The sequence below is a fragment of the Cydia splendana genome, chromosome 6 (genome assembly GCF_910591565.1).
Source record: "Cydia splendana chromosome 6, ilCydSple1.2, whole genome shotgun sequence".
In the NCBI taxonomy this organism is placed as follows: Eukaryota; Metazoa; Arthropoda; class Insecta; order Lepidoptera; family Tortricidae; genus Cydia; species Cydia splendana.
This window is the reverse complement of record NC_085965.1, coordinates 20,685,041-20,699,980: the sequence shown is the minus strand read 5'-3', so window position 1 is coordinate 20,699,980 and position 14,940 is coordinate 20,685,041. Positions and strand designations below refer to the sequence as shown.

The 14,940-nt window shown below is 38.2% G+C and overlaps 3 protein-coding genes across 4 annotated transcripts; 2 read left to right on the top strand and 1 right to left on the bottom strand.

Annotated features, from left to right (window-relative positions):
* Positions 1-4,838: 4,838 nt before the first annotated feature.
* LOC134791517 (nucleolar protein 12) lies at positions 4,839-6,214 on the top strand. The gene is made up of 3 exons (XM_063762565.1): positions 4,839-4,988; positions 5,069-5,174; positions 5,431-6,214. Exons 1-3 carry the CDS (start codon positions 4,915-4,917, stop codon positions 5,956-5,958), a joined length of 708 nt encoding a protein of 235 aa, XP_063618635.1. The 5' UTR covers positions 4,839-4,914; the 3' UTR covers positions 5,959-6,214.
* A 148-nt stretch (positions 6,215-6,362) lies between these two features.
* Positions 6,363-9,155, bottom strand: LOC134791516 (endonuclease III-like protein 1). 2 transcript variants are annotated; one of them, XM_063762563.1, is made up of 5 exons: positions 8,834-9,145; positions 8,477-8,611; positions 7,871-8,041; positions 7,364-7,523; positions 6,363-7,227 (listed from the first exon to the last, which is right to left on the bottom strand). In XM_063762563.1, exons 1-5 carry the CDS (start codon positions 9,080-9,082, stop codon positions 6,689-6,691), a joined length of 1,254 nt encoding a protein of 417 aa, XP_063618633.1. In that variant the 5' UTR covers positions 9,083-9,145; the 3' UTR covers positions 6,363-6,688. The 2 variants fall into 2 exon arrangements, with proteins under 2 accessions (XP_063618633.1, XP_063618634.1); XM_063762564.1 differs by lacking the exon at positions 8,477-8,611 and having other exon boundaries at positions 8,834-9,155.
* A 233-nt stretch (positions 9,156-9,388) lies between these two features.
* LOC134791909 (ER membrane protein complex subunit 3) lies at positions 9,389-14,587 on the top strand. Its single transcript, XM_063763029.1, has 5 exons — positions 9,389-9,652; positions 9,892-10,030; positions 10,926-11,043; positions 12,469-12,630; positions 14,337-14,587. The coding sequence occupies exons 1-5, from the start codon at positions 9,504-9,506 to the stop codon at positions 14,501-14,503; spliced, it is 735 nt and encodes a 244-aa protein (XP_063619099.1). The 5' UTR covers positions 9,389-9,503; the 3' UTR covers positions 14,504-14,587.
* Positions 14,588-14,940: the final 353 nt, after the last annotated feature.

Below are 14,940 nucleotides of genomic sequence, written 5' to 3'. Positions count from 1 at the left end.
GAATAAATCAAGAATAAATACTTCTTAAATACCTAACTAACAAACCTTCTTGCGTGGTAGGAAATGACAGACCGTCTGATGTTTGAAATTAAATGTGCCACAAATTGCAAATTACGCGATAAAACCTAGTTCCAAAATGCCCTTGGGAGCCCGCGATTACCTAAATTTGCTTATGTTATACGGGGAGTGTAATTATAATGCCGCCGAGACGTTACGACGCTACAGACAAAGATATCCTCCACCACACCCAACTAGCCGTATGTCAATTTTACGGGCCATTGATCGCGTGGCAAATAATGAGCCCATAGTACCACGAACGGGCCAGAACGACCAACGGGGAGGAGGTGTAGTTCACATTGCACCAAGACTTGAAGAGCGAGTGCTGCGGTATTTCGAGCAAAATCCAAGGGCTAGTTCGAGGCAGGCAGCCCGACATTTCCGCCTAACTCATACCGCAGTACTCAAAATCTTGAAACGTGCACGTCTTCACCCTTACAGCATTCAGCGAGTTCAAGCTCTGCTGCCCAGGGACTGCCCTGTACGAGCAGCATACTGCCGTTGGCTTTTAAATAAACTGGAGGAAGATCGCCTGTTCATCCGCCGCATTATTTGGAGCGATGAAAGTTTGTTTTCCCGTAACGGCATGTGGAATAGGCGAAATGAACATATGTATGCAGTAGAAAATCCGTTCGAATACCGACATTCGGGTCACCAATATCGGTGGTCCGTTAACGTCTGGGCTGCAATACACGGGGATACACTGATTGGACCTGTTTTTTTGCCTCCAACTTTGAACAGAGCTGGATACTTGGAACTGTTGAATACGGAGTTGCAGAATTACCTTGACGATTTACCAGTGGCCGAGCGTAGAGAAGTATGGTTCCAGCAAGATGGTGCACCGGCCCATTCTGTTAACGAAGTGCGGCTAGCCCTGAACGACGAATTCGGAGATAAATGGATCGGCCGGTTCGGACCGCATCGTTGGCCACCACGATCTCCGGATCTGACGCCTCTAGACTTTTTTCTTTGGGGGACTATCAAGGATATAGTGTACAAAACGGAGTGTGACAACGCCGAAGAAATGAGGCAAAGGTTAACCATTGCTTTCGCCAGCCTGCGCCGTAGAAACGTTCGAGAGCGAATATTAGCAAAGGTACACCGACATACTCGCGCACGGGCTGCAGCCTGCATTATTATGCACGGAGGCCACTTTGAACATAGAATGTGAATTTATTCAGTTGTAAATAAAGTAGTTATGATAATAACAACAACAACAACCTCTTTCATAATAAATATCTCTGGTTTCCTTGACTGATAAAAAGGTTTTAGTTTCTTAACACGTTTCACAAAATTATTTTCGAATAATTGGAAACTATTTAAAATAATAAAAAATTACATGTAGGTTGTGTTAGTTGCACCAAATGAACTTGCAAAAATTAAATACTAAGAATAAATCAAGAATAAATACTTCTTCAATACCAAACTAACAAATCTTCTTGCGTGGTAGGAAATAGACAAGACGTCTGATGTTTGAAATTAAATTTTCATTGAACTATACTTATTGAATGTCATATTCTTCAAATAAAAATGTTAGATGCTCGTGGCTATTTAAATTTGTGGGGCTGTGTAAAAGATATGGTGTACCAAACCAAACGGAATGTGAAACTGCGGACGAAATGAGACAAAGGCTAATTGGTGCTTTCTGCGGAGGATAAATGACGAAGAGCATACACTATATCGCATGTGCATCGACATACTCGGGTACGGGCTGCGGCGGCGTTGTAATACACGGAGGTACATTTGAACACCGTATGTGAAAAGAAGATAGTATTAAATATTGGAAAAAAGTAATTATCTAAGAAAGTAATAAAATTGTTTGTAATATTTTTGCATGCATTTGATTTATTTGACATTTTATGCGTCATTCGTACATCATTGCGATACTGTCAACGATCGGAAAAAAGTGTAAAGTCCCGAGCTTTCCCGACGGAGATCCTTAATCTAGCCGTCATGTGCACATGCTATAGGGTTATCACCACAGTTAAAAAGTAGTATTTTTGCAATTTTTATTTTTTACTCAATTAACGATTCTTACCATTACCAATAGTCTCTGTATCACTTAAACGACCTAATACTTCCGGGAAGGATCGTCGTGCCTTTCCACCCTGTATACCTAAGTAACTGGTAGACCTATAGTTATCATTTCGAACAGAATGTAGAACTTACATAAAGTTTAATATCGTTTTAAAATGCCACTAATGCTGCTTTATGCCTACACAATGCGTTTATAACGCGTGCTTCACCTCAACCACATTCTTTAAACTTTTAACAAATACCTTGCATACAGTATACATAAATACATATTATCACTTATCATTCAAACCAATCTTAAATAGGCAAACATTGGAATTCTCTTCAAGATTGACAGTTTGCGAGATTAGTTAAGATCATATCTTAAAAAAACTGCCTAAACCTGGTTATGGTTGCTAGTCACCTACTTGTGTTATCTTATTTATCAATGGCTTATCTCACTTTTAAAGTTTTGAACACACATATCAATATTTCAGGATACCATGCTTTGTCTAGTTTTAATAAAGAGCCTTGGTATTATGATCTGTTTTAATAAACCTAAACTACTTTTACTTCCTAACCAGATCATAATCTATCTTTTACAATACTTGTCCGGTGGCATAGTTTGTTGTAGTATTAATCAGTGCCAAGCACCGTTTGAATGTTATACCAAATTTATAGCTATTATGCATTGAATAAATATAAAGTTGTTAGACTAAAAATACAAAATGTAAACCTCATTTTTTACCAAATTCAATATAATAGGTTCTCGATTTGGTTGGATGTTTTTTATTTATAAAGCAAGTACCAAAGTTACTGAATTATTAATATAGTTTTGCAGTTAGTTATTGATTAATCAATTCAAATGTACTAGCTTGTACATTGTTTGTAACAGAACTGTTAGTACAAGCTAGTACATGTACAGCCTAAATGCTTGTAGTTAATAATTTGGAACATGGATCATATCACATCAATTTGGTTCACATTTTTCCTGTGTATACCCAAAGTTAAGGGCTATTATTAAAGCCTAATTTTCTGGTTGAACCCTTCTCCATCATATAAAATCTGTAATACACCTACATATAATAGGTCTGATGGCAAAGTAAAGTAAACAACTTCACAGTTATAATTATTAGCAACTTGGAATGAATCCAAGTTCAAAATACTTGCAGATATTACATATAATATACCTATATTATAGAATTATCAACAGTACTGTACTTGAAGTAGGAAAATTCATTTATGTTACTAAACTAAATAAAATTACTCTTGTCTGTCCAGGCTCATATCTTATTAATGAATGTGCCAATAGTTTTATTGACAATAAGAGGTAAATTTGTGAAATTGTTGGACCAGTTGCATTGCAGCTAGGGTTACCAGATACAAATTTAGAATTTCCTGACAAAATTCCTGATTTCCGAATATTTTTCCTGACTTTAATTTTTTTTACGACGACGACGGGTGGAGAGGTGTCTAGTTGTTAGCGATGGCCACCCGATTGAGCCGGTAGCCGCATTTTATTAATTTAAGTTTTATTAAATTTATTATTTGTATTAATTTAAGTAAATAAAAAGGTACTTTATAAAACAGTCTACAATTCAAAAAATTCCTGACATTTTCGTGTTCCGTCCCCATTCCTGACAAAAGGCCAAAATTCCTGACATGTCAGGAAAATTCCTGTCATCTGGTAACCCTAATTGCAGCGTTTGTTGTGATAAATCCTTGATAAATGAACCGTGCGAGTACCTACGAGCTGAATGCACTGTTATCTCATTTCAACAGCCCATCCCACAAGTCCAATAATCAGTACTCACTGAACACTTTTAACTATCGGTCCGTGATATCACAGTCTTATAAAACCAAAATAAGTAGATCAAAACAATTGACTAGAAATAGTAACGGTAAGTAACATGACCCTTTCACGCATAACATATGGCCGAGCTAGAAGAATAGTATCGATTACTCCAATTAATGTACTCGTGGTCACATCACGGGGACATTAAAGACCTCTAGACTCGACCTTGGAATGCCTAAATTAAATTACGTCGAAAGGCACATACGTAGTGACTTTCCGATCGATTTTTTGGTGCCATGATTTTCGCTCGGAACTCTATGTAAATGAATTAATATAGTATTTCACGGCGCTTTAGCATTCCTCATACATATATCGAGGCTCACCTTACAAAATAAGGCCGGTCTCAGGTCACTGCACCCAAATCTTTCCATATTTCATAGCACAAAAATTCACGTTCGATAACATTTTCGTCAAAATGCACAAATAAAAAAAAGCGACGTAACGAGAGGAAGCGCATCGTTCAAGCTTCAAATATATACTGAGCGCCATGCTGCTGATGAGTCCGTCTTTATTGTGGACTTGCGAGCTGATTGGCCGAGGAGTGGCTCATAAAAACTATTAATTCCTTGCTTCCGCCAATCACAGGCAAGAATTCTGAAATGTTTATGGAACCGTGCCAAAAATCGGTAATTGAAATAAAAATATTTTATATTCTGAAAAGTATTTTTAGAAACTGCCGTAATGATAACACAATAGTTAATCACTGATAGCATACTATTAAGTTATAATTAGAAATTCATAGAAAAATACAATGTACGGTATAAATTACAATAGAATTATGTTTATTAAATTAAAAAAATTCACATGCTAAAATCGAATAGTTACAATTCGATACTAAAAAACCGGTATAAAAATATCAACTAGTCAACCCAAATAAAAAAAAAACATGTGTCAGTCTGTCAGTGTCAGAACTGTCAAAACATTGTTTCATGCACGCCACTTTTTAGGTTATATTTGTTATCGTGTTGAATATAGAAATTTAACTTAAAATGGGAAAACGTAAAACCAAAAATCAAGAAAAAAAGAAAAAAATAACTCTAGTGTTTGACGAAAGCTTAAGAAAGTGGGTAGTTCACCATGAAGATATGTTGACAATTGGTTAAAGGTTACTAGAACAATGATACATGAAATTTATGTTTACAGGGATTATTTGTGCGGTTTCCGTAAGAGAAAGCTTGAAAGGAAGAAAAAGGCTCAAGAAGATATTCAGCGTTTATTGAAAGAAGAGAAGAAAAGAATAAAACAAGAGGTTAGTTATAGTACCTAATAATACCCTCATCACAACATTCAGGTTGAAGTCCCTTCAATAATACTTAACTATAAATTCGAAATAAGTCTGTGCACACTTAACCAGCAAAACCGATTTATATCAAGGTCGGTATACATTTATTTATCTATCCTTCTGCAATTCTGTGTACAATTAATTCTACATGTTCTAAATTTTATTTTGTGCTTTTATTGAGTATAGCAAAAGAAGGTTCCAAATGCAATTTATTATATTTCAGAATAAAGAGTCCTACAAAAAACTTGTAGTCTCCAGTAGACCCCTACCTGACATTGAACAGCTGCTCAAAGAAGAGTATGAAGATGATGATGTAAATGTTAAAATAGTTGAACTGTCATCAGACACTTTGCAAAAAAAAGACTTGGTTATAGGTGAGAACAGACCTCAAGAATCAATAGAAAAGAGTTCTATCAAAAAACCAAAAGAAACTTCAGCGGAAAGTGTTCCTGGCATGGGTTCAGATACTGAAATGGAATCTGCTGATGAGGAGGAAAATGATGATAATGATAAAGATGATAAAAATCCAAAATCCAAAAAAGAGTTAAAGCATATGCTGATGCAGCAAGCGAAGAAGAAGATCCAGAAGAGCAAGGTATTCCAAATGAAGAGCAAGTTGGACAGAGTACAAAATAAGAAGAAATCTCACCAAAAGAAGGAACACATGGCCAGGACAAAGGCCAAATCAGGCAAACCTGGCAAGCCGAGAAAGGAGAAATCGAAAAAGAGTTTTGGTAGGAGAAAACATTGAAATAAAGTATTATAAAATACCAATTGTTTATTTTAAAACATACTTGATTAACATAATTATACAACAAACAAATCAAAATTAACAATCATGCAATGTATAATTGAGGTTGAGGTAATAAATATTGGTTTATGACCCTTAATCACATAAAAAACAATGATGACAAGCAATTATTCAAACACTGGAAGATCACAGTTGCTAGATGTTCCTTCATGTGCTCTAGCATTAACAAATCAATTAAAAAATTGCTCAGCAACTTTACAAACTCTTAGTTTTCTTTCTACCAGTGTTATTACTGGCAGGTTTGATATCATCTGTGTTACTTTGAACCCTTGGTGATTTACGTATGACTGGTGATTTTTTTGCTTTAGCTGATTTTTGCACATTACTTTTAACTTCAAGTAAAGCTGGCTGCACAAAATCATCATCATCATGATTTTGTTGTGTTTGTGCTTTTTTGGGAGTAATCTTTCTTTTTGGTGGAGCCTTACTGTCAAGTTTATTTGTACTTATACTTTTATCAGATTGTTTACTTTCTTTTAGAGGTGTAACTTTTCTTTTTCTCGGTTCTTTTTTTTCACAGATATCATACTTAATACAGTACTCTGTTAAGCATTCTTCAATTGTGTTAACAATGTTAACATCAGCTGGCTCTTTAGCTTTTTTAGGTGTAATCTTTCTTTTCGTTTGCTGCAAATTTTCTGAATTTGATGCAGCAGCTAAATTTTGAGCACTATCTTCTATGACTTCCTGTCACTGTCACAGCCTTTTTTGGAGTGACTTTCCTTTTCCTTTGTACCTTTGTATCAGGATTTGATTCACAATCAACAGGAATTTTTAAATTGACTTCTTGATTTTTAACAATTTCTTTTTTGGGGCTTATTTTTCTCACTTTTGGAGCTTTTGCATTTGGAACATTCAATGATATCCCATCTTCATCAAGTTTCAAGTTTTTCAAAGCTTTTTTCACAGCTTCTTCTATCTTAATATCTATTGGATCAATTTCTTCTTTAACTTTCACAGGCGTTGGTTTCTTTGGGGACTTCTTGATACCTCTAGAAGGGCAGATGTCATTGTTTAAGCACTCCTCGCAGTTTGGGCCAATGGGTAGACAGATTGTTTGTCCGAAGCCTACAAGTAGGTGGTTGACCTCACCCCAGAGCTCAAAAGGCAGCCAGGCCTCCAGGGCCTTGCGGGTGTCTTCCGGGGTGGCTGTTGGCTTCTTCACCCAACCTATCCTATTACTAATCCTGTGCACATGGGTGTCAACACCTGCAGAATTAAAGACGAGTTTAACATATGGGAGTTCCAAAATATAACAAAAAGTAGCTAATTACACTTTATAGTTCAACAACTTTCTTTTAAAAATCATCCACCATACCAAAAACTGCTAAATATAAGAAATTACCTATGCCAGTGACCTTGTTCCAAGCAACACTCATACAAATATGTGCCATCTTTGGGCCAACTCCAGTCAGCTTGCAAAGTTTCTCCACCGAGTCTGGTATGTCTCCGTTATACTGCTCTTTCAAGGTTTGTGTTGTCTTCTTTATGTACTTCACTTTAGTCTGTTTACAAAAAGATTATTTCAGATTGTTAAATAATAAACTGGAAAATAAAATACGTCTCAGGGATTGACCTGAACTTGATACAACACATATCTGCTTTCTTTGCTAACTACAAAATAAAGAAAGAGGCCATAGAAGTATCTATTGCAGAGATTTTGAATACATTTTTGGTCAATTACATTGGTGTTGAAGAACATCAAAATTAATGTTAGAATACCAAATTTTATGATTTTGCTACCAATATGGATGAATATAATTTTAGAAGAATCATTAAGAAACTGAGGAAATGTTTTATTAATATTGCAGAAATAAATGCAGCCCCTATAACTTCTAGTATAAGTAGGTACCTTCCAAAATCCTACAGGGTATATCAGCTTCCCCAGTTCATCATCACTCATGCTCAATACATTGTCTATGGTGAGCCCTCTGTCTCTAAGTCGCTCCATGGCCGCAAATGTAACCTGGTCCTTTGTCTGGCTTGATAGCATCAAGGAAATGAGATGCTGGTATCTGATCACCTGTAAAAAATATCAATTGTCATTACCCATTTTAAATTCAGTAATCAGACTACCCCATATTATCAACTCTTTGCTCTACCCACTGCCATGGTTGAAACTTGGCAGAAGGAAATATAAATAGATGGCGTTTTAATATCAGGAAAACTAAATACATGGCAACATGTCCAGATAATTTTTAAAATGAAACCGTTCAAACAGTGTGCTTAACCCTTTGAACGCCAGACGGCGAAAGAATATGCCGTGCTCCGGACGCCAGGCGGACGTAATTATTTAAACGAAATTGAACCTTATGGAGTCCCGCGTAAATCCCTATTGCATTGGCGAAGCTGATGGCTGTAGCCATTGTTGGTGTCCTTGGCAAGACTTTCCGAATACGGCCACAGCCGTCTGTGGCGGTCAAAAGGTCAAATATACAATCTACCATAAAGAACTTACTTCTGGTGGAGCTTTAGGATCGGATGACATGTGGCAACCCATAGTATCCACGGGGGCATCTTTATTGGCCCTCATATTTCTCAGGTTGAGGAGAAAGTCATGCCAGTGTGGTGGTTCCCAAAGGCCTTTAGCTTCCTGTAAAAGTTGGTTTAATAAGTTCCATTGTATTAAAACTTAATTAAGTAAAATATTAGTGTCAGCAAACGTAAGGGTGGTTTCCACTTATCCAATTTCTTTGTCCAATGTGTATTGCGTCTCACATTTTGCTTTAATGAGAGAGTGAGACGCACTGACATTGGACAGGTGGAATACCACCCTAAGACAAAATTCGCTGTATAGTATAGCGTGAAGAAGTACCTGCTTGACTGGAGATTCTTTTTCATATTCAATTCTGATGTGCGGTTTCTTTTCAAATTTGAATTTGCTTAAATCTAGACTAGGGCTTTTATTTTGAGTATAGCTTATGTCTTCCTTTGGCTCTATTTCCTGATCTTCTAATTTTATTTGTGAATTGGCTTCATCCTTGTATGGAGATTTCTTTTTCTTTACATTTTTTTGTGCAGTTGAAGTTTCGTTGTTAGCAACGGTCGCTTTTCCACGTGGCATTCTAAGATATAGAAAGATAAGTTAATTAAAGAAGCTCTCCTTTTTAAGATTACAATTTCCTAAAGCTTACCTACTTACATTGAAAAACTTAATAATTTACGAGGAGAAACCTGCCGCCAAACGCGGTAGATCATTTATTTGAGGAAAACGTCAAAGCCGATATTGATCTTAAATAGTTTCCAATACAAGCAAGTTTTTTTAGAAACAGCGCCTATATGTTCAGCTCAAATGGCTTTTGTTTTTTTCTGTTCTTGGTTTAATGTCAATGTCATTCTACTGTCATGTGTCATGTCTGTCATTCTCATTCTCACTAGGTCGATCTGAAATTTATCGATTTTATTTCCCTCAGTTCCCTTAGTATTTTAGCTGTAATTCAATGGTATATTGTAACTAACATTGTCAATATAATATACTTTACACGATGGCAGAATTACTGCTAGATCCCAATATACGAGGATGGGTGTTTCTGCCCATAGTAATAATCACCTTTTTAGTTGGAATTGTTCGACACTATGTTTCTATTATTCTGTCGTCTCAAAAGAAGATCGAGCTGTTGCAGGTTCAGGACAGGTAAGTACTAACAGCAAACATCATACCATATCCTCCGTATTTTTCATAAAATTTTTATTCCAACCTCTAAATATAACTAATTGCTAAATGATTCATTTCTCACGCCTATAGACCCAATAACTATAATGCTTTCCGGAGTTACCGGATTATTGCAACTCATGTTGTTACCTAGTCTTAAATTTGTAGGTATTTCATTTTCTGTGTATTTTTTTACTTTATGGTGCCTAACATTTTTGCAGTCAAGTAATGATCAGAGCGCGTCTGCTGCGCGAGAACGGCAAGTACCTCCCGCGGCAGTCGTTTGCGATGCGCCGCCACTGGTTCAACAACGAGGAGACTGGCTACTTCAAGGTGCAGAAAAGGGCTCCCGCATCACAGGTATAGGACACTTTTACACAGACCTATAGGACAATTTTACACAGATCGACCTAGTCCCACAATAAGCTCAATAAGGCTTGTGTTGTGGGTACTAGAGGACGATATATACAGGGTCATTTTTGGACCGTTAGCCATATTGTGCAAGGTGATTAGGTAGGTCATACTGAACAACTTTTTCTATGGGACCAACCCCGAAATCCCATAGAAAAAGTCGACATCCATAACTCATTCATTCATACTGAATTTTAAGAACTTGAGCTGCTCATTGTCCTTGTTTACCTTTAGGGTTCCATACCCAAAGGGTAAAAACGGGACCCTATTACTAAGACTCCGCTGTCCGTCTGTCACCAGGCTTTATCTCATAAACCGTGATAGCTAGACCGTTGAAATTTTCACAGATATTGTTGTTGCCATTATAACAACAAATACTAAAAACAGAATAAAATAAATATTTAAGTGTCCCATACAACAAACATGGTATTTTTGCCGTTTTTTGCGTAATGGTAAGGAACCCTTTGTGCGTGAGTCCGACTCGCACTTGTTTTTTTTAAATGTTTATCTACCTGCCATTTTGATAAACTTTCTAATTAGTGTTTTTGTAAACAATTCAATCATTATTGTAGGAAAACTGAACTGGTGCATCAATAAAAATATTTCTACTAGATCCCTTGAAACAAGAACCAAATCACCCAACACTGGTTACTCTCCAACTGACTAGGCTAGAGTTCAGTCTTTATAACATATTTATTTAATTTTTATTGCACTATATAAGAAAGTACAAATTGTGGGCTTAATGCCTTAAGGCATTGTCTACCAGTCAACCAATTCCATCTCATGATAAAAAACTCAAATGTGCAAAGTTAGAGAATGATTTAATGTTATTGTATGAATTCAGAACCCCATGACTGACCCCAGCATGATGACGGACATGCTGAAGGGCAACGTGACCAATGTGCTGCCCATGATCATCATCGGAGGCTGGATCAACTGGATGTTCAGTGGTTTCCTCACAAGTATGTACCAACTATAATATAATACTCTATATACTCTCTACTATCTATTACTCTATATCTGGAAATCCTGCTGGTACGCTCTGGAGGCACTGGAATGACCTACATATGGGATCTAGAGGCACAGTGTATAATTTAATGTAAATAGTTAATTTTTGGGAGGGAAGGACACAAATAACATCTCGCTGTCCCAGCTAGTCTCGCCTGCTCGTGGTCCTCCTGCTGCTTAACGGAAGAGATAGCTGCAGAGAAGGAAAACTTGAAACAAACCCGGCTCGGTGCCAGCCGTTATGCACCTGCAACCGAACCGGCTCCGCACGTATTGACTATGTCATTCCTGTGGGTCCAGCCGGCGAGGTCGAGAGAGTGACGTGGGTTTTGGGCATGCCCGCATCACTTACTCGCGTCCCAGGCGATGCAGCGTCCGTGGAGAGGTCACTTCACCCACTTCAGCTTGCTAAGTGGCCAGCTATGCGGTCGCGGCTGCCGCTCTCGCATTGGACTTAATAGTCATTTGCGGAAGTGCCGCACTCTTAATATGGACGCTGTTTAAACCATCATCTTATTGATGTTACAGGCCAATGATGATGAGTTAATTTTAATGTCAGTAATTGTATTTTTTGTTGACATGTATTTTTAATTTTAATGTGACATTGGTATTTTATGTAGTTATGTAGGTATGGGTATTTTTAACCTGAAATAAAGATTTTGATTGATTGATTGATATATATTCAAAAATTCATAAATTATTAGCTCAAGAGACGCCCAATTTAACCCCTATGTAAGTTAATTTTGGGTTAGTTTCAATTAATTAAGAGATATTGAGCCATGCTTTTTCCAATTGTGCTTAGTCCTAAAACTAAGTGGAAAGCACTATAAGTCTCATCAGGATTCAATCATGACAAAACGTAGGGTTTGGCGCTTTTCCAAGTTTCAAGGTCTGGATCTGAAGTCATCAAGATTTGAGAAGCTCCTTCAATTCTTCATGGAATCCATCATCAGACCTGGACCTTACTTTCTTAGTAAGCATAACAATAAGCACAAATGAAATCGCCAAATGTGTCATTGAAGAGTTCCGTTTCGGCAGGTTACGGCATAAAAATCCAATTTCGGTCAAAATCCCGCCGAAAATTATATTGCATTTTCGGTATTGTCCGACCCAACGTTTCGGTTCCGGTACATAATTAATGTTTCAGCCGAAGGCTCGGTGTCGCCCGAAACTAACGGCCGAAATCCGGTTTTGGTCGGACATTTGGAAGGCCTGATATTAGAAATTACATACTAACATTAAAATAATTGACATGACCTGCATTGCATGCTCTGCGGCAGTCTGGGGTCAGATTTTGCAGTTCCGCCTAGAACCGCCGAAACACGACATCAATCAGTTGACATGGAGCTATATCCAACTATATTTCTTTATTCTTACAGCCAAGGTGCCTTTCCCGCTGACGCTGCGCTTCAAGCCGATGTTACAGCGCGGCGTGGAGCTCATGTACCTGGACGCCTCCTGGGTGTCCTCAGCCTCATGGTACTTCCTCAACGTGTTTGGCCTGCGCACCATCTACACACTTGTGCTTGGGGAGAATAATGGTGAGATTCTGTTGACTTTCTAAGTCTAATAAAAAGTTTATCACTCAAACGTCATGCCAACGTAACCCGTAACCTACCTCTACCTTTATTCTATATCAGCTTATATGTACTTGCCAAACTACCTTTACCACAAATTAAAAAATCTGACTGTTGTATTGGGTTCTCTATTATCGGAAATAAATTTTGTGTTTTGGTAGTATGGTCTGTCGTCTGAGCTAAGACATGCTAAATCGCTTCCCATTTTTAACTCAACTCAAAATGCACTATCTGTCACTTCCTCAAACTCGTTAATAATTAGATTCTGTCTGTCTGTCTGATTCTGTGTTGTGTGATATATGTATGTATATATGTATTTATTTATTTATTTATATATTTATTTATTTATATATCTCATTAATGTATGTATTCATATTGTTATATATTTAGTTGTGCTGTTTTTTTTTTCCTGTTCTTGCACTTCATTTATTTTTGCTACCCTTATACTTATTTCTTCCCTTCGATAATTTCTACTACCTGAAGGTTGTCTGGAAGAGATCGCTCTTTAGCGATAAGACCGCCTGTTGTTGCTTAGTTTTTTATTTATGTTAATTTGCTGTATTTAGTCACGTTTTCATTGTGCACAATAAAGAATATTATTATTATTATTTGTCTGTCTTTCCATATCTCGGGACCATGTGGGGTCCCGGACCTTTGGGAGGCGTGCGTGGGGCCGAAGCCAACAGCGTAGAGGCCCTTTAAGACAAATTAATCTAAAGGCAAGGGATACCAGTGGCGGATACCATCCCCGAACGCACAACATGATACATCCGGAGATGGTCCCCGCCAGGTGCAAAGACTATTGCAGTGCAGCACTTTTGTGCTGCGATGGGAGCTAAGGTCATAGGCTATAGATTTGAATGTTGGATGGACTGAATATCGGGCTATGGGAGGAGACTAGCGGACACCTGCCGTGACAATCAGTCTCAAAATTGTATGAGACAGGTCATTGAGTGGGCCCCGCAATGGCCGCACGCACAGTGCGACAACAGGGCAACACTTTGGAGTGGCTGTGAGGTTGTCGAGAGGTGAGTCTGCGGTAGCCAGATCCCGGTAATCCGTTCAGCAGGCCGCCGGCGTTATGACATTTTACACTTCCAACCTGGAGCATAGGTCCCGCTCTTGCGACTCCACTCTGGCCGGCCAGTCAAGGCAAGCACAGAGGCGAGGGCCAGATGAAAGTGCCCTCTGGAATAGGGGTCCGCCGTGTCGCCACTCACCGTCAGCTCGCCACAAGCTGTCCCCGCGGGGTTATTATTATTATGGTTGCCACACTACTACGATCTAGTAGCAACGTCCAAAATATTGGACATAAGCTTTGACCCTCTTTTTTGTATTTTTTCTTAGCCAGAATCATTGTTACTTCCTCTCTTCCGTACAATAAAGTGTTACTTACTTACTTACTGAACTCACTACCTTCCGTATTTTCTGTTGAATTAACACATTCATTCCCACCCAGCCAAACAAGACGTCCGCGCCGGGCCACAGCAATTTCGTCATATAAAGCAGTAGTACCACGATCCCGACTATCGGGTCGTTCGGCCTGGGAACGAAATCATAAAATACCCGATTGTCGGGTTTTCAGCACTGAATGTGTTAAGGGAAGTAAGATCTTCAACTCGAATGTGATAGATATAGGCAGAATGATTAAAGGTTTCTTTTTTTTTCAGCCGCGGACCAGTCGAAGATAATGCAAGAGCAGATGTCAGGCGCCGCCATGGCGATGCCTCCGGACCCGAAGGCCGCGTTCAAGGCAGAGTGGGAGGCTCTCGAGATCACCGAGCACAAGTGGGCGCTCGCCAACGTCGAGGCTGAACTTCTCACAGAGTCCAAATAGGCTGATGCCTGATACTAGTATAGAAATACTGTGGCTATTGGTAGACCTTATGTTTGTTGCAGTAAGGTTTACAATGAGCCAATTGTTGCAAATGGCATGCAGAGTTAGCTTGGTCCGACTCTACCTACATTAGAGTAACAGCTAAGTGTGTTATGAATTATGATTTGTGAAAATCACTGAACACTTTAATATCAACGTAGTTGCAACTCTTGTATTTATACTTCGTATGTTATGTTATACCTAATTTTAAGTATTTTATGGTATGAGGGAGCAGAAGGAATAAATGAATTGTCTAACTATTTGTTACCTATGTAACAGTGTTTTCATTTACTATGTTTACATAAACTAGTCCGTAAAAAAAGGCGTAAAAGCGACTAGCGGTCTACTATCATTTCATGCAAGAAACGTATCTAAAGACAAGACGGATACTGTGAGAA

Bases quoted from the DNA above. Each gene is read 5' to 3' on its own strand.
- LOC134791909 (XM_063763029.1), top strand. From the start codon at position 9,504: ATGGCAGAATTACTGCTAGATCCCAATATACGAGGATGGGTGTTTCTG. The intron at 10,031-10,925 runs GTATAGGACACT...GTATGAATTCAG, and splicing joins AAAGGGCTCCCGCATCACAG to AACCCCATGACTGACCCCAG. The intron at 12,631-14,336 runs GTGAGATTCTGT...TTTTTTTTTCAG, and splicing joins TGTGCTTGGGGAGAATAATG to CCGCGGACCAGTCGAAGATA.
- LOC134791517 (XM_063762565.1), top strand. From the start codon at position 4,915: ATGGGAAAACGTAAAACCAAAAATCAAGAAAAAAAGAAAAAAATAACT. The intron at 4,989-5,068 runs GTGGGTAGTTCA...TTATGTTTACAG, and splicing joins TTTGACGAAAGCTTAAGAAA to GGATTATTTGTGCGGTTTCC. The intron at 5,175-5,430 runs GTTAGTTATAGT...ATTATATTTCAG, and splicing joins AGAAAAGAATAAAACAAGAG to AATAAAGAGTCCTACAAAAA.
- LOC134791516 (XM_063762563.1), bottom strand. From the start codon at position 9,082: ATGCCACGTGGAAAAGCGACCGTTGCTAACAACGAAACTTCAACTGCA. The intron at 8,042-8,476 runs GTAAGTTCTTTA...TATTTTTTACAG, and splicing joins ATCCTAAAGCTCCACCAGAA to GTGATCAGATACCAGCATCT. The intron at 7,524-7,870 runs GTACCTACTTAT...TTTTGTAAACAG, and splicing joins ACCCTGTAGGATTTTGGAAG to ACTAAAGTGAAGTACATAAA.